Source organism: Dichotomopilus funicola, assembly GCF_033296635.1.
Source record: "Dichotomopilus funicola strain CBS 141.50 unplaced genomic scaffold C8A04scaffold_15, whole genome shotgun sequence".
In the NCBI taxonomy this organism is placed as follows: Eukaryota; Fungi; Ascomycota; class Sordariomycetes; order Sordariales; family Chaetomiaceae; genus Dichotomopilus; species Dichotomopilus funicola.
In genome coordinates, this window is record NW_026944036.1 from 264,586 (window position 1) to 287,437 (window position 22,852).

Below are 22,852 nucleotides of genomic sequence, written 5' to 3' on the forward strand. Positions count from 1 at the left end.
TCGGTCTTGGTCCCCATCTCTCCCTCGCGCGCGCGCCCACCCCCCCAGATTTTATATCCTTCCCCCATCTTCCGCGCACCCACTTCGTCTGCGGATTCCTCCCCGGAACTTTTCTACTTCCCACAACCAACATCGCCTCGCCTCGCCTTCTCGCCTTCCACCCCCTACAGACCCAAGGCGATTCTCTTCCGTCTTCCATTCCTTGCGGTCTCATCGGCAACACGATATTACCTGGAACCGAACCTGGAGATACGGAGCGAGGTCGCTTCCCTTTTTGCACGGGGCATCGGGACCCGCTAACGGTTTCGTCTTATGGACCATCATCGCCTGGCCCACTCGCGTCACATCCTCTTTCGTGACTTCTGTGCCCCCATGCGATCTGGCGTCGCCATTCTCTCCGTCCCCCAAACTCTTTCCATCAACGCGGCCCCGGACTGCGCTGTGACGACGGCCATCCATCCCCCCTTCTGCTGACCAGCAGCGGACCACGTCACGCACATCCTGGCATCGGGCACGCTTTTCTTTCTTCACCCTTTTTCTTTTCTTTTCTTTTCCCTCCCCCCCGCCGCCCCCCCTTTGCCTTTTTTCCTCTCACGCCTGGCCCGCTATGGCCCAGAAATCCCAAGGCGTGAATAGCCAGGCCGAGGAGCAACAGGCAAACCCGGGCAGTCGCACCTCGTCTGCCAAGGACGGTGCAGGGTCACCAAGTTCGGCCAAACAGCAGTCGAATAATTCGGGTGCCGTGCCGTCCTCTAATCTGCCACGCACATCTGATCCGCCAGACACAACATCCAATTCCGATTCTCCCCAACACCCACAGCCGCCCGCCATGGAAAAGGTGCTGGCCGCTGGCTCACAGCCATCACCTTATGGCACGCGGTCGCGGAATCGCACCGGCGCAGCGCGCCCAAATTACGCCGAGGACAAGGATCTCGACTTGGATCTATACGATTCGTATTCACAGCAGCACAAGGACGACGACTCCAAGAAAGCAAGCACCAAACCGCAGCAAGCACAACAGCCTCAAGAGCAGGACGCATCATCCACATCGGCACCTGCCAATTCCACCACTTCATCCTCACAGCTTGCTTCACGCTCTGGTAATGGAACATCGAGACGGCCACTCCCCGATGACAGCAAGCCCCAGAACGGTGTGAAGATTCAACTGCAATCTCAAAACGCCAACCAGCCATCCTCAACGGCATCGGCATCGGCTTCAGCTTCAGCATCGGCGTCGGCCACCAACGGGCAGAGCGTGGCAAACGGTGCTTCAAAGAGCAAGAAGCGCAAGGTCGCTGACACCGCTTCGACGGCCAGCGGCAGCCAGACCCCAGCGGGATCAAATGGCGCGTCTTTGTCGTCGGCGCTGCAGAAGCGACTTGGAGTGAATGGCGGTGCTGGCAACGGCAGCAGCGGGCAGGCTAGCGGGGATGTTACGCCCAGCAGTGCCGGGTATGGCGAGACGAACCTGCTCACTTTTGAAGGCACCAAGTCTCGCACAAAAGACGGCAAAATGACTGCCGACGATGGCACAGTACTGGAGGTGAATGGTAAGTATCGATATGTTTGACTCTTATTTGTTTCCTTTCTCTTTTGGTGTTTGTTCATTTCTTGCGTTGCCGGCCCGGTTTTTCACGACTCCGAGATTTCTGACGCGCGACGCAGATCACGTCTACCTGGTGTGCGAGCCGCCCGGAGAGCCGTATTACCTCGGCCGCATCATGGAGTTCTTGCACGTCAAAAATGACCCGACGCTGCCCATCGATGCGCTGCGCATCAATTGGTACTACCGGCCAAAGGACATTGGGCGCAAAGTCCAGGACACACGTCTCGTGTTCGCCACGATGCACTCGGACATCAGCCCGCTCACGTCGCTGCGCGGCAAGTGCCAGATCCGCCACAAAGCCGAGATTCAGGACATGACAACCTACAAGCGCACACCGGATTGTTTCTGGTACGAGAAGCTGTATGACCGCTACATCCAAAAGAACTACGAGGTGATTCCCACGCGCCAGGTTATCAACGTACCCGCGCACGTCAAGAAGGTGCTTGACGAGCGGTGGAAATTCGTCCTCACCGAGCAGGGCCGGGGCAAGGAACTGACCAGCGCGGTCAAAACGTGCAAGCGATGCACAACCTTCTGTGCCAAGTAAGTGGCTGATCGGCTTACCCAAATCACCTTAACAGCCTTCTCCTCCTCTCCCTCTCCCCTACTCAAACTGTTGTTCGCCGGACTGTGAGTGAGAGCGCTCGGTGCAGTGCAGTGCAAGTGCAGTGCGGTACCAGTACAGTACTGCTGCAACAAGTGCTGCGGTGCAGTGGTGTGTCGCATTCAACCCAACCAGGCGGGCGGCCCAGCCAACCTACCAACCAAAACCGGCCGAGCGCTGTGATTTGGCGGGGTGGCGCGGGACCCAATGAGCAAGCAGTTCAAGCTCGTCGAACCGTCCGGGGGGTTGGGCTGCCTGCGGGTGCGGTGCGCTGCGCGGGAAAGAGCGAAGCGAATGAAGCAGGGGCGTGGAAGACCAAAGAATGACCATGAGTGGGCGCCGGGGGCGGGCGCGGGAGAGGGCGAGGCTCCACAACAGAGTGGAGACCTAAGAAAGTGGGGTCTTCAGGACAATTGCTGACACATCCTGCTCTTCCACAGCAATGATTCGGTCGACTGTGCCGTCTGTCAAAACACGTACCACATGAACTGCGTCAAGCCACCCTTGCTGAAAAAGCCTAGCCGTGGCTTTGCCTGGTCGTGCGCCGCATGCAGCCGCGCTCAGGAACGCAAACTCGAGGCGCGCCACACGCCCCACATTTCTGCCGCCGGTTCACATCATCACCACGGCCACCACCATGGGCACCACCACGATGGTGAGGACGATGAGGGGGTCGACGATGAGGACGAGGAGATGGGCGGGATGGACGTGGGGCCCGAGGGCGACGCTGGAGATGGCGGCGACGGCGTCAACACAGGGCGCACCAGCCGAACGAGCCCGGCCGAGGAGAACCCGCATCCGCCACCGACGGCCGAACAAATCTATCACGCCAGTCTGTGGCCCTACCGGTACTTTGGCATGCACTGCAAGGTGGAAGACGCCCTGGACCTGGACGACCGCATCTTCCCCCGCGCGAGCACCCGCCTCGGCCTACGCCATCAGGCCATCGTGGGCCCCTGGTTTGGCCAGCCCGTGGAATACGTCAAGCCGTTGGAGTTCAAGAAGTCGGGAAAGAACGGCAACAAGCTCACCAAGGACCAGCAGGCGGCCCTCGAGGCGGAGCGCATCGAGAAAGAGAAGCGCCCCAAGTGGGTCCAGGACGAACCGCCCGGATACATTGAGCGTGGCGGGGACGATACCGCGGAGGTGCTCTACAAGCCGCCCGAGGACAGCGGGGTAAGCATGTCGAGCGAGGCGGTCGACGACTACATGAACACGGCCCGGGACATGGACACTGTGCTCGGGCTACCGGAGCACTCGACCAACCTGCAGGATGTGGCCTGCCATGCGCTCTACCGCAACGGATTCGACCCTAGCAAGGCGCTGAAGGAGCTGGCTAAGACGCCCAAGGCAGACTTCGACGAGCCCGACTTGACACCCGTAGAGCAGAAGAAATTCGAAGAAGCCATCGCCAAGTACGGTTCCGAACTGCACAGCGTCAAGAAGCACGTTAAGACCCTGCGATACTCGACCGTCACGCGGTACTACTACACCTGGAAGAAGACGGAGAGGGGGAAACTGATCTGGGGCAACTTCTCGGGTCGCAAGGGCAAGAAGGACGCCAAGAAGGCCGAGGCGGCCGCGAACAAGCTGGCGGACGATGTGGCAGACGTACACGACGACTCAGCCTTTGACGCGGATAAGGCCCGCGAAAAGAAGAAGAGCTTCCTGTGCAAGTTCTGCGGCACCAAACGGTCTCGCAGATGGCGAAGAGCGCCCGCTGCGGCTGTGACGCCTGTGACGGAGAGCGGTGGCGGCGGTAACACCAACAGCAAGAACGCCAAGGACAAAAAGGAGCAGTACATCCAGGCGCTCTGCCGGCGGTGCGCGGAGCTGTGGCGTCGGTATGCGATCCAGTGGGAGGACGTGGACGAGCTGGCGAAGAAGGTCGCGCAGACGGGCGGGCGTGGCTGGAAGCGCAGGGTCGATGAGGACCTGCACAGGGAGCTCATCGCGGCCGACGAGCTGGCTAATAGCAGCCGCTACCCATCGCCCGACGACCCCTCGACTGGCAGCCCGGCGCCATCTCTGAACGGCCAGGGGGCCGCTTCCGGTGCTGCAGGCACTGGGACAGAGCCCCCGCGGAAGAAACTCAAGAGCGGGCTATTCGACAAGGACGTGGAGAGGACGCCGTCGGAGACGGGCAGCGTTGTTGGCGGGCCGACCGCGAAGAAGAAGACGCAGGCTGCTGCTGCTGCACCGCCCGCGCCCGAGATGCCGAAGCCCAAGACGCTGCCGTGTGCGGTCTGTGGAGAGCTGGAACCGCTGGGCGATGCGCATCTGTCGTGTCGAGAGTGTCGGATGGCTGTGCACAGGCATTGTTATGGGGTTGTGGATGTCCGGAGCCAGGGCAAGTGGACTTGCGACATGTGTTTGAATGATAAGAATCCGCAGTTGTCGATTGTGAGTTTTTTTCTTCTTTTCCCGTCTATGACACCGGACTAACTTGAGCCAGCACTACAAATGCGTCCTGTGCCCGGTCGAGGCCACGTTCCACGACTTTGTCGACCACCCCAAGGTCTCGAGCTCGCACAAGAAGAAGACGGAAAAGGAGCGCGAGCGCGAGAGGGTGGAACGAGAGGCGGCCCAGAAAGCAGCCGACTACTACCGCAAAAGGCAGGAAGATACGAACCGCCCCGTCAACCCGCGCGAGCCCCTGAAGCGCACAGCTGACAACAACTGGGTGCACGTGACCTGCGCCGTGTTCACGCGCGAGATCAAGTTCGGCAAGGCCGGAGCCCTGGCCCCCAGCGAGGGCATCCCCCTGATTCCGCGGACCAAGTACGCCGAGACGTGCAAGGTGTGCAAGCGGAACGATGTCGGGGCGTGTGTCGAGTGCCGCCACTGCCACAACCCAGTCCACGTGGAGTGTGCTCGCCAGGCTGGTTATGTTCTCGGATTTGATGTCACGCCTGTCAAGGGTTCGCGACGGGACCAGTCGCATATCGTCACTATCAATGGGGAGACCGGAGCCATGTCGGCGGGTGTCTGGTGCAAGGAGCATGTGCCGGCCAAGGTGGCTGTCCATGCGATGAGCGAACCCGTGAAGGAGACCGGGGGCAATGCACTGCAGCTCTACGTGGAGAGCTGCAAGAAAGCCGACCTAACCCTGACAGGGTGCGCGAGGAAGGCGAACCAAATCACCGTCGCGTCCAAGATGTCGATTGTGTCACCGTCCTCGGCTGCGAGCCACAACCATCACCAGAGCACCAGCAACAACCGGCGCGTGTCGATTGCGGCGATGGTCAATGGTAGTAGCAGTGGTAGTGACCACGAGGATACGCCAAGTGTGCTGCAGCCTGGCGGCAAGATCTGTCTGACTTGTGGGGTGGATGTTAGTCCGAAATGGTACGCAATCGACCAGGCGCAGGAGCGGGAGCTCACGAATGGGTACTACGGGAACATTGGATCGGAAGCGCAGAAGTTTGTCGAGCAGCGCAGCTTCCAGTGCCACAAGTGCAAGAGGGCCGGTCGACAACCCTCGCTTCACGCGCAGCAACCTCCAAGAGAGCCGACACCTCCGCCCGAGCCGGTCCGACAGGCTACACAGGCCGCCGCTGCGGTGCTTCCCCCGAGACTCGAGGACACGAGACTGCCCAGCAGAGGGCCGTACGGTTGGCCACCCGCTCCTGGGCCCCCGGGCCCGCCGCCGCAGCATACGCAGGCCCCGTTGCTACAAGCGCCCGCTCCGGGTCCGATCACGCTTCCGATCGGTCCTCCTCCTGTGCAGCCGCCCCAGGCAGTGACCCAACCTTCACTTCCACCGACCATCGCCCCTCGAGCTCCGCCGGTCCAGCCTCCGCAGGCGTACGCACCCCCCCAGCGGTCCTACGACCCGTACGACTGGCACCGGCCCTCGGCCAACCACGGGCCGCCCCAGCTGCACCCGGGCCGCGAGGTCAACGGACGCCCTTCTCCGCCTCCGTCATCGTCGATGCCCCCTCTGGCACCACCGAACCACCTTCGCCCACCCCCGATCATTCCCCATCCGTCCGCTGCTCAGTCACCCCCGCACAGCCACATGGCCCAGCCGCCCCCGTATGTAAACGGCATACAACACCCGACCTCCCCACGGCGTATCAGCGGCGGACCCCCTCCTCCACCGGGACCGCCCAGCAACCCCAACAACGGACCTCCCCCGCCGGGACCATACCATCCCCACCACGGCGGCCCGCCCCCTGGTCCCCCGCCCGACCTCCGCCCGCATCACATGGCACCCATGAACAGCATGCCGCCCGTCATGGCCCACCCCGCGGCCTCCGGTCCCGAGCCGCCAAACTACCTACGCCAATGGGGAGGCGGCGGTCACCACCACCCACACGGTCCCCCACCTCCACCACCACCGCCCTCAGGCCATCACCACGGAAGCCCGCCCCAGCCGCCTCATTCGTCTCTGTTACGCGACGGACCGCCGCCGTTGCGTGACGAGCCGCATGCACATGCGCATGCGCATTCACATCATCATAGCCCGCACTTGGCACATTCCCAGCAGCATCAGCAGCATCAGCCGCAGCAGCAGCCGGGTCATGGTCAGGGACAACCGGGACAAGGACAGGGACAGGGACAGCAACAGCCTAGACAGGCGAGTGGAGCGAGCGCGAGCCCGTCGTTGAGGAATCTGCTTTCTTAGGAAGGGGGTGGAGACTATTATCCTCCTTCGGCGCCGTGGATGGTGGGGAGACGGAGGGGGTGGGGTGGGGGGTTTTAGGTCATGGTATGGCTAGCTGGGAGTCACTCGAGGAAGACGTCTTGAGGAAGACGCTTCGAGGAAGGAGAACGAGGAAGAAAGGGAAAGAGAAAGATGGAGAGAGACAACAGAAAAGGAGGGTGTATGTGTGTGAGATTATTCAGCCTTGCGTTTTGCGTTTGAGTTTGAGAGAAAGGAGAAGGAGTTCAAGCCGGGGTTTTGTGTTTTGTTTTGTGTCTGGTGGAGTTTGAGCTTGAGCTTGGACTTGGACTTGGACTTGTGTATCAGGTGAAATGGATAGGGATAGGGGATATGGTGAGAAAGCGAGGAGGGGGTTGCATGGTATGGATGGTATGGTGTGGATGGGATGGGCCAGCACAGCACAGCATGGGAAATCGGACGGGGTGAGAGAGAGTGAGAAAGGGAGAGAGAAAGAGAGAGAAGTACCGGTGCGTACCGGCTTGTAGTTGTACAGTAAACCTTGTGTATCTGTAACGCTTCTCTTCTGTGTGCCTTATTTCTGACTGTGCTTTTTTGTATCTGTGCCATTCTGTTGTTGTCTTGTCTTGCGTGCGTAGGAGCATAGGAAGGGGAACAAGTAGCAGGCAGGTAGTTAAGAAGCTTCAGGACCACCAGATTGTGTAGTGTATTTATAGTTGTGCGGGAGAATGATATGTTTCTTCAATTTGATTTGTTATCTGTGCTAGGTTTTAACGTGCTCGGCTCTGCTGATACTATAATATATGTGATGTGGTAAGTGAGTATTTATCCTCTGTAGTTATTCTACCTGTTCAACAAAAGTTAGTTACATCCAGGTTCTCAATTTTTTCTCGAGATCTTATTCGAACTCTCGACCTTTCTCGCGAAACTAACTTCAGGCAACAGCTCAGAATTAGTTGGGTGGCGAGCTTGAGAGAAGGTTGGAGAGAAATGCCGTCGAATTGAGCTAGTGCCCGCTAAGGCATTCCGTTTTCGGTATCATCCGGTATCCATTTGGAATCAATATCGGGCTTGAACTACTATGTATTTCTGAGGCGAAATTGAAGGTGACAGGAGTCATGCATCGTATTGCTGTCATTTTCTCCCCTTTGCGTGGGAGGTCGGAGCAGGCAGACCGGCTGTATCCATAGTGGCATCCATGTGATTAATCTGATGCCATAGAGCTGGTCGTCTCGGATATGCACCTCCATTCAAAACAGATAACAGCCGTGGCGATATCAAGAACCACACACACTTATTTGAACGAGTCTTGCAAGTCCTAAAGTACAGACGGTCCGCGGGGATGTTTCATGTCAACTGAACATTCCTTGCTTCGTCCGAGAGTAGGACCAATGACTCGAGTGGACGTCAACTGGCCACGGCTTCTCTGCATGCGTGTGATTCTTTAGGCTGGCTGGCATGCGTCCATGCATCGCTTGCGTATGAATTCGCTAGCCAACCCAAGAGGCGATAACGAGCGAACGAGCCGGAATGTCGCTGCGCTCAAAACGATCTCACAAAGACCGCAAACGACAACAAAAAGAGGTTGATTTGAGAACGGAAGTCGCTTCACAAGCTTTCCGTCTAATTTTAGGGCCGTCAGTGGGCTGGACCCTGGCTTGCCCGGCGGTCGTAACTGAAACGACCCCACTAACAGTGCAGCCACGCCTGTGGGGGCGTTTCCCGAAGCAGGCCGGCCCCGGTGTAGGTTGAAGATTTCCATGTGCCTCTGCCTTGCTTGTCATAGAAGGCTGAGATATGAAGGTACATGGATACTGCACGGATAGAAGCGCACGGACAAGGTAACGCACTAATTCGGCAAGCCACACTCCAGAGTCTTCGATGGATTTCCATCGGGAGGGGCTGAATGGCCCAGCGCAGGGAAGGCGGCGACTCGATTGGAAACCCAAGAATTTCAGCCTCCCTCTGCAGCGCTGCACTTTTATAAGCACCGCATTCTTTTGGTCGTCACAGAGCCAACACCCTTGTTGGACAATCGTCCTTTTTTTGAGAACTAGAGTACAATAGGTTCGATCTCCAGCCTGGTTATCGCAGAAGCGCATCTGACGGCTACAAGACAAGAAATCTCACCCCTCGTGATTCCTCGGTGAGTCCGCTCTTTCCTCCTTTGCCCGTCCGTCTGCCTGCGCTTCTTTTTCCACGGACCCTCGGCAGCATCCCCAACTTTCTGCTGCGCCAACGCAACACCTTCCAACCCCCGGTCAGATCTTGAGACTTCCACACGTTTCCCCGCCAAAGGCTTTCCGGAATCCTTCTTTCACATCCCCGGAACAACTTTGTTCGTCTTCCGTGTGACTTCTGGAATCCGAGTCGCTGACGTTCGATCTCAAAAGACCACAAAGGTTTCGATCTCTTCGGTCTTAAACCGATATCCTACTGCCGATTCTCTCGATTCCGTCAGACCCTACCGATCTCGGTAGGCAGCCTTGCGAATCGCTCCGAAACACCGCAATCACTCCCACCTTCGATTCTTTCGAGTAGTCCGACAAGATGGTCAAGGACACCAAATTCTACGATATTCTTGGCGTATGTCGGCTCCAGTCGGGATGATAAAGAAATTGATCGTAGTGGCTAACACTTTTATGATAGGTTTCGCCTAATGCCACAGAGCAGGAGCTCAAGAAGGCGTACAAGACCGGTGCCCTGAAGCACCACCCTGGTATGTCCAGGCCTCTTTGCAAATATTGTTGGTGTGCGCTCTCGTGCTAATCTCCTTTGCGTGCAGACAAGAACCACAACAACCCGGAGGCCGAGCATAAGTTCAAGGAAATTTCCCACGCGTACGAGATCCTGTCCGATTCCCAGAAGCGTCAGATATACGACCAATATGGCGAGGCCGGTCTAGAGGGCGGTGCCGGTGACGGTGGTGGTATGGCCGCTGAGGACCTATTCGCTCAGTTCTTCGGCGGCGGCGGCCTGGGTGGCGGTTTCGGCGGTATGTTCGGCGGCATGAACCACCAGCGTGGCCCCTCCAAGGCCAAGACGATTTACCATGTGCACAACGTTTCCCTCGAGGACATCTACCGCGGCAAGGTTTCCAAGCTGGCCCTTCAGCGCTCCATCATCTGCCCCAAGTGCGAGGGCCGTGGCGGCAAGGAGGGCGCTGTCCGCAAGTGCCAGGGCTGCGATGGCCAGGGTACCAAGACCATGATGCGCCAAATGGGCCCCATGATCCAACGCTTCCAGACAGTGTGCCCGGACTGCAACGGCGAAGGCGAGATTGTGAAGGATAAGGACCGTTGCAAGCAGTGCTTCGCCAAGAAGACCGTGGTTGATCGTAAGGTGCTCCACGTCCACATCGATCGCGGTGTTCGCAGCGGGACCAAGGTCGAGTTCCGTGGTGAGGGTGACCAAGCGCCCGGCATCCTCGCTGGTGATGTTGTTTTCCAGATCGAGCAGAAGCCCCACCCCCGTTTCACCCGACAGGACGACAACCTTATTTACAAGGCTGAGATTGATCTGGTCACCGCGTTGGCTGGTGGTACTATCTACATTGAGCATCTCGATGACCGGTGGTTGAGCGTCGAAATTCTCCCCGGTGAGGCGATTGCGCCCGGTAAGTGACTTTTACCTCATGGCATTGATATCCCCCTCTTCTTGTTATCAAAATTAACACCTCTCCAAGGCACTCTGAAAATGGTCCGCGGCCAAGGCATGCCGTCTCCCCGTCACCACGACTTTGGCAACCTCTACATCCAATTCAACGTCAAATTCCCTGAGAAGGGTTGGACCCAGGATCCCGCCGCCTTCACAGCCCTGCGCAAGTTCCTCCCGACCTCTGAAGTCGTCAACACCGCCCCGGATGAGGCCATGACCGAGCCCGTCGACCTCGAGGATGTCGATAACTCAAGAGGCGGCTTCAGCGGTGCCACAGATGAGGATGAATCCGGCGACCACGAGCACCCCGGCGGTGAGCGCGTCCAGTGCGCAACCCAATAAAAGGGCCATACATGTTATCAAGGAGGCATAGTATCATTCTGTGTTTGCAGAGACTTGTCTGCATCGTTGGATCACGGGATTTCACGGGCAGGCCGGCTGGAATGGATGGATGGGAATGGATGGAACACGCTGGGCATGGTGTCTGGCGTACCAACTAGATGCGAGCATGGCGGGTTTTCCGATTTAATGAGATAACGAGCCAGGAAAGAAGGGAAGGGAAATGAAAGGGAATGAAAGGGAAAGGGGGGGTGACTTGGTGGGGAAAATACCCAGATGATGGGAAAGAGGGACACACCGCATAGTCTCTTTCTCTGGCATGCATGAAATGGGGTCTTCATTTTTGTGTGGTTTTCTTCTTTTTCTTTCCGGCCCCCCTTCTTGAATGTGCTGCTCATGCTTTCTGGGTTCTCTTTCGCTTTTTTTTTCACCTTCACCTTCACCACGACGACCACAAAACATCAACCACCAACCAACAAACCCCTTGGGCAAGGCGGCGTTCTCGAGAGGATAGAGAGGCATTTGGCTTGTTTTTGTTTCTTTTTTCTTCCTATGGCAGCAAAGAGAGTTAGTAGAGTAGAGAAGATTTGTTTTCAAATACTCGGCTCACTTGGCTGGCTGCCTGGGTCCTTTGATTTGACTTTTTCTCCTTTTTCCCTCGACGTGATGCTCTGTGGTGTTTGCTTGTTCTATCTGTCCGACAGCCTTTCTCGTCCAGTTAAATGAATGGAATCGGACCGGATCGGGCCGGGAAAGGGGGATGAGGAAAAGGGGAGGTTTGTGTTCAGAGAAGATAACCTTCTTCAACAGATAGCTGTCGCTTCTATGCTGCTGAATTCTAGGCTGTGAGTTGGTTAGCTCAGTTGTGAATTAGACCGCCTGGTTGTTCCTCGTTTGTATTGGCACTTGGTAAAAGCCGCAGAGCTCCATTGAGATGTGTGAACTAGCTACATGGTGACAGCGATCATGGATCACAATGCCTTCTCTATTTTACAAGTACCTGGCGGTTTCCATCTCTAACTCAATCGAAATCCGACAGTTTACGCAGGGTCTCAGTCGAGAAAAAGATCTTCCCCAGCTCTGTCTCGCTGATGTTCACATCATCTCCGACAGGCATATCCTCGATTGGCTCCCATTTCCAGCGCTCCTCACCGCACCTGCTCATTGTGATCACAGAGGAGTTGGCCATGTCCGATTTCATGCAGAGTGGGACGATGAGGCGGGGCTCTTTCGTGGTGGTCCCCGAGGCGTTGAGAACGTCAATGTCGAGGGGGTAGCCTGGGACGGGAATGGCCTCGCGATAGGCGAGGGTGTTGTCCGGGAGAAGTTCGTAGAAGAAGATAGCGGTGATGCTGCGAGGGGGGTTGTTAGCACATACGCTTAAAGCCACGGGGCCATACGGGCGGGGGCTGAGGAAGGAAGAAAGCGACTTACTTTTCAACCGTAACGAATACCCCAATACCATCATCCCATTCACACGCGAGAATCCGCGTCACGGCAATCTTGGTAAGCTTTTCACTTCCCGGAAACTTCTTGACATGCTCGAACACCGCAGCCTTGCTGAGCAAGCGGCTACCAACCCAATCCCAAACAAACAAATCATCGTCACCGCCACCAGAGATCAACACCTCTTCCCTTCCTCCCGGAGCCACACACAGTCGACTCACAAAATCCTCGTGCCCGAGACAGAACCCTTCGATGATGTGCGCCTGTGGCATGCCCCGCGACACACGAATATGCTCGTCACGATCGGCCGTGATGATGTACTCTCGCGTCTTACATTCCGCAGTCGTCGAAGGAGCAGTGCCCACAGCGATGTAAGTCAGCATGGAGACGTGACCGAGGAGTAAAGTGAGCTCGAACTGCGGACGGTTGAGCTGTTCTTGGAGGGCCCGGCGGCCGAGGGAGATCTTTTGGTTCTCGAGCGCTTTGAGATTGCGCTTGGTGTGCACTGTGAATGCATCTGCCTGTGGGCGGAAGGCGCTGGGATTTGGCGTTGAGGGGGTTTCGCTACGGGAGGGAGGCTGGGTGGTAGTGGGCGTGCCGGTGGCGATGGGATCTGGGGTGGTCTCGGCTGTGGGTGTCGAGGATGGGACCAGGGGAAGGGCGTAGACGTCTCCGAATTTGTCGGCCGCTAGGATAGTGAGGTTGTCGCGGGTGAAAGTGAGAGAACAGGGACGTTTGGGCATGGCTCTGGGAACCATATTTAGTGACACAAATCCAAGTAAATGGGGGTTAGTGTACGTATGGGCCCACCTCTGGCTAAGCAACTTGATGTTTCCACCGCCGCTATGCTCAAATACCCAGACGGTTTTGTCAGAGCCCGTGATGGCTACCAAATGGCGACCATCTCCTGTGGCATACAGCCCCTGAACGAAAGGCCTCTCGTTGGCAGGCACGTCGTACTGGGCGGCCTTCTTGCTTTTATGCTGGCCGTTCTTAGATTCCGTCTGGTGGCCATTGGAAGCTTTATCTTTCTTTGGCTCAACCCTTCTACGTTTTGTCGGCGGGCCGTCCTGCGCTGGCGACTCTGGTGTCTCCGTTGAGGGAGCTTTCGACTCAACAATTGGTTGTTGCACGGGGTACTTCCATGTTGAGACGTGTTCAAAATTTGAAGTGAAGGCATGAATATCGCTTCCTTTTGCAATGAATACTGCATCGCCGCACACCTTGACAAGGTGGTACGGGAGAATCATCGTGGCGTCCGAGAGGCTCGAGCGCTCAGTGACCCAAAAAACGAGAAGTAGAGTGAGGCAAAAGTGGTTGATGCTGGGGCGGTTTCTCGGTCCAATTCCGGCGCGTTTGTCTCAATTGCGTGCCTGTAATTAACTTAGCTAAAGCTTTTGATACCGACAAAAACAAGAAGCTTACCGTGACGAAAAATTGGTTATGTTTTAGATTAAGAGGTTTGAGTGAGAGTGACAGAAGTGACTTCCGTCGTGAGTCGAAGGAAATTTGTCGTCCTAGTCAAGCCACATGTGGCTGAAATGGTGATGACGGGAAACTCGGACAAATCCGAGTTGGGCATCGGGTAGAAGATCAAATATGGTGTTATTTTCAATGGAGATGGATATTTAGGTTGCCTTTTCAGCCCCCCTTGTCTTATTTTCATGAACTCGTCATTGCGCTTCACGAGGCTTGAAGTTGAAGCTTCCTCGACTTAGCCACACCTGAAGTTGACCTTCGGCCAAGAATAGTGGGTCCAGATGACGTCTCTTATTGGTCGATCTACCCAACCCTACCAAGGCCCCCCCACAGTCAGTTGCAGGCAATTATGCGAAATTCCGAGCCCTCTGTTTTGGGAAGTTTTTTAACCCAAGCAACATCGCGAACCGAATTCCGTTCCGCACCATAACCACCAATCGCCCTTAAACATCCTGCCTTCATAACCAAGAAGATATGGGGGGCAAAACTGGAAACAAGGCTGGGTACTTCGACAAGCTGAAGGGCTTGTTGGAGGAGTACAAGTCCATCTTCATCGTCACCGTCGACAATGTCTCGTCGCAGCAGATGCACGAGATTCGTCAGGCGCTCCGCGGCGACGGTGTTGTCCTGATGGGCAAGAACACCATGGTATGAAACCCTTGAGGTCTCTCCTATTTTTTTGATATTTTTGAAGGACCAGTTTCTGACCAACAATTCAATCAAACAGGTCCGCCGTGCGCTCAAGACCTTCCTTGCCGACGCCCCCGAGTACGAGCGTCTTCTGCCGTTCGTCAAGGGCAACATCGGTTTCGTCTTCACCAACGGTGACCTCAAGAGCATCCGTGACAAGATTCTGGAGAACAAGGTGGCCGCCCCCGCCCGTGCCGGTGCTGTTGCCCCTGAGGACGTGTGGGTGCCCGCCGGCAACACCGGCATGGAACCCGGCAAGACGTCTTTCTTCCAGGCCCTCGGTGTCCCCACCAAGATTGCCCGTGGTACCATTGAAATCACCACCGACCTGAAGCTCGTCGAGGCCGGTGGCAAGGTCGGCCCCTCTGAGGCGACCCTGCTCAACATGCTCAACATCTCCCCCTTCACCTACGGTATGGGCATTTCTCAGGTCTACGACCAGGGCAACACCTTCCCCGCCAGCGTTCTCGACATCGGTGAGGAGCAGCTTCTCAAGTCGTTCTCGTCGGCCATCACCACCATTGCCGCCATCTCGCTGGCCCTCAACTTCCCCACCCTGCCGTCCGTCATCCACTCGGTTGTCAACAGCTATAAGAAGGTCCTGGCCGTCGCTATCGAGACCGAGATCAGCTGGCCGGAGATTGAGGAGCTCAAGGACCGCATCGCCAACCCTGAAGCCTACGCCGCCGCTGCCCCGGTTGCCGCTGAGGCCGGCCCTGCCGAGACCAAGGCTGAGGAGAAGGAGGAGTCCGAGAAGGAGGACTCTGACGAGGAGGGCTTCGGTGGTCTCTTGTACGTTGCCCCGTATCTCTTTCCATTGGGTATGCTGCTAACAAAGCCGATAGCGATTAAATGTAACCACTTGATGACGGTGAATCTGGACGGCCATCGCTGGTTCTGGTCGGGAAAAGGCTTCGGCCTGCTCCCATGCCTACATAGATCAGCGACGGCTCCAATAAACCTGTGTCTGATGGCCATATCTCCGTGACTTTCTTCTTGTGACTTACTCGCCTAACATCTCACTTGTCCAGCAACAGCTGCACATCAGTGCTTACGGTTGGTCTCACCCTTATCTATCTGTTTACCTGCCCCCTGTTGCCTATGATTATGCAAATGATCAAAGAGCTTTTTAACCCTGAATCACCTTGATGAAACCCATCACAACATTATATGAGGCACAACCTTCACTCTATCATGCTGTTACAATATCTTACATGAGGGTATCAAAGCTAACAAGGCTTTCCAGACAGTATTGACCTGCGTCGTATTTGACTCATCCCCATCATCCTATGATGTCTCCATCGCCGTTTTTGTCTCTGTCCCCGTTTCCGTTCCGGTCCCTTGCAGCATCTGCTGCGCAACCTTGATCGCTTGCTCCGGCAGCCCAGCCAGACGCGCCACCTTGAGCGCGTGGCTCTGCCTATTGACCCCCTTGCGCAGCTTGTGAACGTAGGCAAACCCGCCCTGATCGTCCTCCTCCACATCCGTACAGTACATATCCACAGTCCCATTCAGACCCCCATCCTCCACGCGTAGCCCCCCCTTCGCCACCAAATCTGCAATATCATGAAAATGCGTAGCAAACAGCGCGCGACACCGGTTAACAGTAGCCAAATGATGCAGCGCAGCAAACGCCACGGCCGTGCCGTCCTCAGGCGTAGTGCCGCGGCCGACCTCGTCCATGATGACCAGCGACCGCGGCGTCGCCTGCCGCAGGATGGCGGCCGTCTCTACCATCTCTACCATGAAGGTGCTCTGGTCGCGGAACAGGTCGTCAGCGGACCCCACGCGGCTGAAGATGGCGTCGACGATGCCTAGCGAGGCGTAGTCTGCTGGCACGTAGCACCCGATCTGCGCTAGCACCGCGATTAGCGCGCTCTGTCGGAGGAAGGTGGATTTGCCCGCCATGTTGGGCCCTGTGATGAGCCAGATGCGGCCGTGGTGGTGTTGTTTCACTTTGTCCCTTGCTTGAGGCATGACACCCACCTTTCCCCCTTCCTCTTCTTCCCCTTCCCCTTCCGCATCCTCCTCTTCCACCTCTCTCACCACCTCCCTCGGACCCAACGGTCCCGACCCCAAAAACAAATCATTCCGTGTAAACGTCCGCCCTTGCTCCGCCAAGCCCCCCTCCACAGTCGGATGCCGCCCGCCCACAATCACGCTCTGATACGAAAGCGTCATGACGGGTCGCACGAGCCCTTGCTCCGCCGCCAGTCGCGCAAACGACGTCGCGATGTCCAGCTCGTCTAGCACACGTGCGTTGCGCCGCAGCTTGACGAGGCACTTAACCACGCGTGCGCGCAGCTGGTTGAACACGCGTTGCTCTTCGGTGCGGATCTGACCGCGTACCTTGTCGAGCGATTCGCCGAGGGCGGTCCATTCGGGGATTTGGAAGGAGCGGGTGCTGCGGCTGGAGCTGAGTGTGCGGATGGGGACTGGGTCGGGCGTTGAGGCTTCTGGGCCGTCCGGGGAGGCGGTGGTGGTGGTTGTTGGGGTGGTGTCGTCGGAGGCGATGGGCGCAAGGGCGGCTGGGGCGCTTCTCGCGTCTTTGCCCTTGACGTGGCAGATGTGACCCAGCGTTGGTGTCCAGCGGAGGGTGAGCGAGGTCGCCTTGAGACGGGTGCGGAGGGTCTCGGTGAGCTCATCCTTTTCCTCTCGGAGCCCGGTAAGTTTGGTGTGCAGGCGGCCTAGCAGCGCGGAGGCTTTGGGCTTCATGATCCAGACTTCGCTGTCTTCGCCGTAGTGCTCGCGGAGGGAAGGAGTCTTCCGCTTTGGCGAACCCGACGACGACGACGACGACGGCGGCGGCGGCGCCTTGGCCGTGGCGTTCTTGGGAATAACAGTGCCGTCTTCATCGGTGCCTTCGTTCTTAACAATTTCTTGAGCAAGGGCGACCATAGCGCCGGTCTTGTCATCCTCGATCTGGTGCTGCTGGACGAGGCCTTCTTCATCAATGGCGTCGCGGATCTGCTTGGCAAGCTTGAGAGGTTGCTCTAAGCTGATGCGGTCGATCATGGTGGAGAGGCATTCGAATTCCACGACGTGATCTTCTTTCGACAAAGAGAGAGCGGAGGCCTGCAAAGTGCTGACAATATCTTCTGTGGCCTTGATGGTGTTGGCCAGGCGGAGCAGATCATCGGGGTCGCCACGGTTGAGGGCAAACTTCTGAACCAGGCGCTGGGAGTCATGGCTTCGGCCCAGGAGCTCGATGATGGCGTCCCGGACGTCCTCGTCTTGGATGAAGCGGGAGACTAAGTCCTGACGGAAATTGATGACCGCTAGGGAGGTAGACGGGGCGCCTATGCTAAGTCAGACCAAATATCTCAGGCGGTTCGTCGGAAAAAAAGGGGGTCCTACTCAGCCACTCGTTTAGCAGCCTGGCACCGCTTTTGGTGACGGTCCGTCGGATAGCGTGCAACAAACTGCCCCGAAAAACACTGTCCCGGATCGTCTGCTTGATCTCCAGAGAACGCATACTGTTCTTGTCAATACTCATCACATCCCTGCTCTCGTGACGGAGCGGCGGTTGCAGCTTCATGCTCAGCCCCTGCAGCCTGTCTCTAACGTAGTGAAGCAGAATATTGCCAGCCTGAACCTCGTTATCGGTGAATTCATCGACGCTATGAGGTGGAATCTCCGACTCCAACATAGGGGCCCAGTCGGAGAGCTGTCGTAGCTCTCCCTCGGGCGAGTATGTCACGAGATAGTTTTCCTCTCGTAGTATAGACAAGAGGGCATGGCCCTGCTGAGACTCGAGGGTCCTATCAAGAACCACCTCTCGAGGAGAGACCCGTGAGAGAACGGACCCAAGAGAAGCTAGGGTAGTAGGCTGGGTGTAGAAATAGCCCGTTGATAGGTCTAGCCATGCTAACCCGAGCTGACCCGGAGCATTGTCAGATGCCTCAGCATTCCCCTCAGCAATATCATCCTTCTCATAGTCGTCCTTGTCACCCAATGGGGTTGACTCCGGCAAGTGAATCGCCAAGACATAGTTATTTGCATAGGGGTCCATGAAACTTTCATCAATTAGCGTTCCTGCTGTGATGATACGGGTCACTTTGCGGTTATGCATCAAGCCACCAGATTTGATCTTCTGCGAAGGATCGTTTGGAAACTCCTCCGCAATGGCTACTTGGCGGTTGAGATCTTGCACGAGGATCTTCAGAAAGCGCTCCAGCTGGAAGAAAGGGAAGCCGGCCTGGCAACGGGACCCATCAGACCATCAACGAACATCGATAGGTGAAACAGCATGGTACGGGCAGCAGAACAAGACCATACCATAGGGACAAGAGCAACGCTCGTTTTCTTTTGTGCTACCTTGAGGTTGAGGAGCGGCCCAAACTCCTCTGCCTGTTCCAAGTACAGCTCATAGAAGCCGCCAACACGCGTTAGCACCACGCAGTCGTTAAACTTTTGCATGTTGCGGCGTGCCTCCAGCACTACCGTCGGGTAAGCGGGCTCATCCGGTTCATCCTCGAAGGGGGGTAGCGGCCCCGATTGTTGGACCAATCCTTGAGGGACGTCATCGAGGTCGATCACGGTTTTAGTCTTCCTTCCGCCCTTCCTCGGCTTCTGGACCACCTGGCTCGACTCAGATAGCAGTGGCTCTAAGGGCGTGACAAGGCCTATGGGGGGTTCCCCGAGGCTGGCCACGGTTTTGGTCTTCTTTCCGCGCACTTGGCTCGACAAAATCGAGGGCATCTGTTGCCAGTGTGGGCGTTGGCATGTTGTGAGTGGCGGCCTAGGCCCGTTCCGGTGATCGCTTTCATGATTTGGTCGAAGGGCGGTGATTACACTCCGGAGACCGGGACGCCGAGCTGTGGCGAAACTACTGGCACAGAGCGACATGGGGCGAGAGGAGCCGAGAGACACGATCCGAAGCCGCGGAACCGGCGTTAAGCGTGGGGGCAGCATTAGGTAGAACCCGTCTTTCGCACCCCATCGCCGGTCCTGGCGAGTGGGCGATGTGCTGGGCTTGTTGATGTTCTGTCGTTCTCAAGATGCCCGATTTCATGTTGCTGGAAAAAGCAATAACGCAAACGGACATAACAGCACAAAACGCGAACGGCAATAATAATAGTCTTGGCGTGCCACGACCCCACGGCCCCGTTTGTGCAGGTTCAGGGGTAAAAGTGCTTGTTGGTGGAGGAAAACGGAGATAAAGTGTTCAGACAGGCTTAGGAAAATCGCCGGCTGGGTGAATCCGCAGAGACCACACGGAATAAAAAGGGAGAATTTTTCGTGCTTTTTCCTGGACTTTACGGAGATTTTCGGCTCCGCCGTTGCTCGCTCGGGCGGCAAGAGCGAGCGCAACGGTGCAACGGCGCAACGGCGCAAGAGTGCATTCCGTTTGAGGAAACCTCGCGACCGACCCGGGCAGCATCGGGCCATTTTAGTCGGAATTGGCAGGCACGGCAGGTTCGCTCACTTCAGGCTCTTTCCATCAATCATTTCACCTTGCAAAATCACCTCGGCACGGGCAGGGCCAGCGTGCACATCTTGCAAACAAACCGCGGATCGTTCAATCCAACCGAGTTTGTTTCTTCAGGATCTTGACAGCTGACAAAGCTGGATCATGTCGTCGCTGGAAAAGGCGTGGTGGCCCTGATTACTTTTGATTTCGAACAGCGCAGCAGCAAAGTTGACGAAGCCAAGTCCCAAGCCAGTGATCTCCGGCGCACCAGCTGAGCTAATGTGAACGTGAGCTGCTGGGGCAAATCAATCATCCATCCGTTTCTTCCACGATTTCCCAGTCGATTATGTAACCGGCGAGCTGACAGAAAGCTGATGACACCAACGACACACAAATCATCCTGGCCGCCCCCAAGCCACCCTGGCACGCCCAGTCGGCCGCTGATGGAGATTGATGGAGATTTCGACGCTCGAAACGCGGCGACGCGCCCCTTGCGACCGAGTGATTCCACAATTCCCGCACAGCACGCTCCTTGCGCACGAAGCAAGCGACCGAGGCGAGCTCTCGGGGAATGCGAGCTTTTTCGGGATATGGGGGTGCACAAACACGCAGGGCACGGCGTGCGCGGTATTCGGCGCTCGGAGGGGGGTGGGATGAAAAGAGAATGGCCCGATCCTGACCTGTCTTGCCCTCTTCCCATCGCTTCCCATGGGCGGGCCTCGATGCGCCGGGCGGTTGGCCATTTGCCAGACAAACTCGGCATCGGCCGATCTACAACGTACCAGTGGATGTACAATCACATTTTTGCATCGCGGTGGGCAGGTTCTGAGGCCATTTCCCACGAATCCCGGCGGCCAGACTCACTCCCAACAAATACGAGTGCGGGACGAAACCAGTTTGTTCACTGTTGCGCGCCTGCGGCCGGGCCATCGATCGCAGATTCGCAAATTGGTTTGGCGACAAGTCGGGCACATACACAGTACACTAACGCCGCCCCCGCAAAAACCCGCTGCTGGGAGTCTGTTAGGCCGCTCGGCGTTGCGTTTGCAGCGTTTCCCTGTGGCTGTTTGGTCCCGAGGCTGGGCATCAGATGCTGACGAACCCACTTAATAATCTGCGGGCCAGTGAGTTGTTGGCCCCGGTCCGGACTCCGGAGTCTTTAATGTCGCGTGAGGCGAGATCACTAGCCACCACCTGGAACGGTCTACCCGGGGGTCGTCGGTATAAAGAAACTCTCGCACCCGTCGCCACCGTTCAAAGGTTGTCCCTGCTTGAACCCGTTTCTCGTTTCTACTTTTTTCCCACGTCGGCGACTAGCGATCTGCGGTGCGACCTAAACGAGCGTCTTTTCTTTTCCCGGGGCTGCTCATCCGTCGCAGGCGCAGCTGTGAGTGACATTTAAACCCTCGATCCGTATCCGTACTTAAAACCGAAGTCCTTGCCCTGCACCACTCGTGGACAAAACTCGACCTCAGCCGGCCGTCGCACGGTGGACGTCGAGAACATGGCGGCACCAGTTCCTCATTCACTACAGCCTCGGCCTCCTTTCACGCCTCCGCCTGAACTGCAGCTTTTCCCGAAATGTCATCTACACTCTGCTCGGCCCCTTCCGGGAGGGCCGGAAGCTTGCACACAAGCGACATCACCAACCCCCAACGCCTGTTTCACACAGGGAATGGCATCACAAGCGGGCAATAAATATCAACTTCCTATTCCGACAAATCCGGCAGGGCCGTTACCAACCACTAACCTTAACACTCCCACTGCAACACCCCCCTCGTCAGCGATCCCATCCCCCTCACAACCACAACCACAACATCAACACCAGCAGCCGCAACAGCAGCGACAGCAACCACCCTGCTCAACTACCTGCCACCAACCCCCCAACGTGCCCCAACTCCCCTTCCCCCCAGGAACCGATCCCCAATATGTCGCCATGGCCACCCGCATCGCCGGCTACTACCAGCAGCGCAGCCAAGCCTGGGCCGCCGCCCACCGCAAGCAGTGCCAGGCCGCCATGCAGGCCGCTACCGTGGTAGTGGCCTGGTATGTACGCGATCGCCTAGCGCGGCGGAGGAAGCGGAAGAGAAGAAAGTTTGCGCGCGCGCTGGAGGCCAGGGAGCGGGAGAAAGAGCGGGAGCGGGAACGAGAGCGCAGGAGGGTCGCCGCCGGCGGTGTTGGCGCTGCGGGAGGGTGTGCGGCTTGGGAGTCGGTCCGGCGGTGGGTGTGTCGGCTACCTCCGCCGTCGTTGGCCCCCTCGTTGCCCCTAGTGGGCGTGGGTATTCCCGGAGGCCCGTTTGCCTCAGCGGCGGTAGCCGCAGCTGCCGTGGCAGCCAATGGGTCCGGTGCCGACGCCGCGAGGGACATGCCGTGGGACCGGGACGAAGCGAACTTCGACATGGACCGGGCGAGGGCGCGCGATAAGGACGCACAGCTGTACGATGTGGCGGACAATATCATCAAGAACCACCTGACGAGGACGGATGTGCCGCTATTGGGCGCGCTGTCGTTTGATGAAAGCGAGAGTGAGAGTGAAGAGGAGGAGAGCGAGGATGGGAGTATGGACTATGATGAGGAGGATGCTGAGGGGGAGGATGATGAGTATGAGGGTAATGGTTGTCAGGCGGCTGCTCCTCAGGGAGGCATGGCGTCGGGTTCTAAGGATGCCCAGTTGGGGACGCCTAACGGCGGGCGGTAACGGAACGCCCTTATCTACCTACCTACTTACCTAGGTACTGTACCTACCTCGGTTTATGATCTGGCAGCATTGGGGCGGTGCGGTTCAGCATGGCGTTTGGCAAGTTGCATTTTGAGCATTTTTGGTCTTGTCCTATTGCATAGCGGTGAAGAGCGGGGAGGGGCGTATTTGTTTGGTTAATGATAATTCAACTCAGCGTTTTGAGCGTAACATTGGGCACATCTGAACTAGTGTTGATTCTGTCTGTCGTCAAACATAATGTTGTCCTTCAACCCTAACTTCCTTACGAGTCT

The 22,852-nt window shown here is 57.1% G+C and overlaps 6 protein-coding genes across 6 annotated transcripts; 4 read left to right on the forward strand and 2 right to left on the reverse strand.

The window, feature by feature from the left end:
- Positions 1–607: 607 nt before the first annotated feature.
- Positions 608–6,840, forward strand: C8A04DRAFT_26753 (uncharacterized protein; the record flags this gene model as incomplete). Its single annotated transcript, XM_062780034.1, has 4 exons — positions 608–1,550; positions 1,666–2,149; positions 2,651–4,613; positions 4,666–6,840. The coding sequence occupies 4 exons, from the start codon at positions 608–610 to the stop codon at positions 6,838–6,840; spliced, it is 5,565 nt and encodes a 1,854-aa protein (XP_062638867.1).
- Positions 6,841–9,387: 2,547 nt separating this feature from the next.
- On the forward strand, positions 9,388–10,836 carry C8A04DRAFT_26754 (uncharacterized protein; the record flags this gene model as incomplete). Its single annotated transcript, XM_062780035.1, has 4 exons — positions 9,388–9,423; positions 9,487–9,556; positions 9,623–10,453; positions 10,523–10,836. The coding sequence occupies 4 exons, from the start codon at positions 9,388–9,390 to the stop codon at positions 10,834–10,836; spliced, it is 1,251 nt and encodes a 416-aa protein (XP_062638868.1).
- A 1,018-nt stretch (positions 10,837–11,854) lies between these two features.
- On the reverse strand, positions 11,855–13,529 carry C8A04DRAFT_10628 (uncharacterized protein; the record flags this gene model as incomplete). Its single annotated transcript, XM_062776657.1, has 2 exons — positions 11,855–12,185; positions 12,268–13,529. The coding sequence occupies 2 exons, from the start codon at positions 13,527–13,529 to the stop codon at positions 11,855–11,857; spliced, it is 1,593 nt and encodes a 530-aa protein (XP_062638869.1).
- A 703-nt stretch (positions 13,530–14,232) lies between these two features.
- Positions 14,233–15,300, forward strand: C8A04DRAFT_26756 (60S acidic ribosomal protein-like protein P0; the record flags this gene model as incomplete). The annotated part of the gene is made up of 3 exons (XM_062780036.1): positions 14,233–14,406; positions 14,486–15,240; positions 15,294–15,300. The coding sequence occupies 3 exons, from the start codon at positions 14,233–14,235 to the stop codon at positions 15,298–15,300; spliced, it is 936 nt and encodes a 311-aa protein (XP_062638870.1).
- Positions 15,301–15,735: 435 nt separating this feature from the next.
- Positions 15,736–19,362, reverse strand: C8A04DRAFT_35768 (uncharacterized protein; the record flags this gene model as incomplete). The annotated part of the gene is made up of 4 exons (XM_062783290.1): positions 15,736–17,747; positions 17,806–18,646; positions 18,727–19,124; positions 19,281–19,362. The coding sequence occupies 4 exons, from the start codon at positions 19,360–19,362 to the stop codon at positions 15,736–15,738; spliced, it is 3,333 nt and encodes a 1,110-aa protein (XP_062638871.1).
- A 2,435-nt stretch (positions 19,363–21,797) lies between these two features.
- C8A04DRAFT_26758 (uncharacterized protein) lies at positions 21,798–22,559 on the forward strand (the record flags this gene model as incomplete). The annotated part of the gene is made up of 1 exon (XM_062780037.1): positions 21,798–22,559. The coding sequence occupies one exon, from the start codon at positions 21,798–21,800 to the stop codon at positions 22,557–22,559; it is 762 nt and encodes a 253-aa protein (XP_062638872.1).
- Positions 22,560–22,852: the final 293 nt, after the last annotated feature.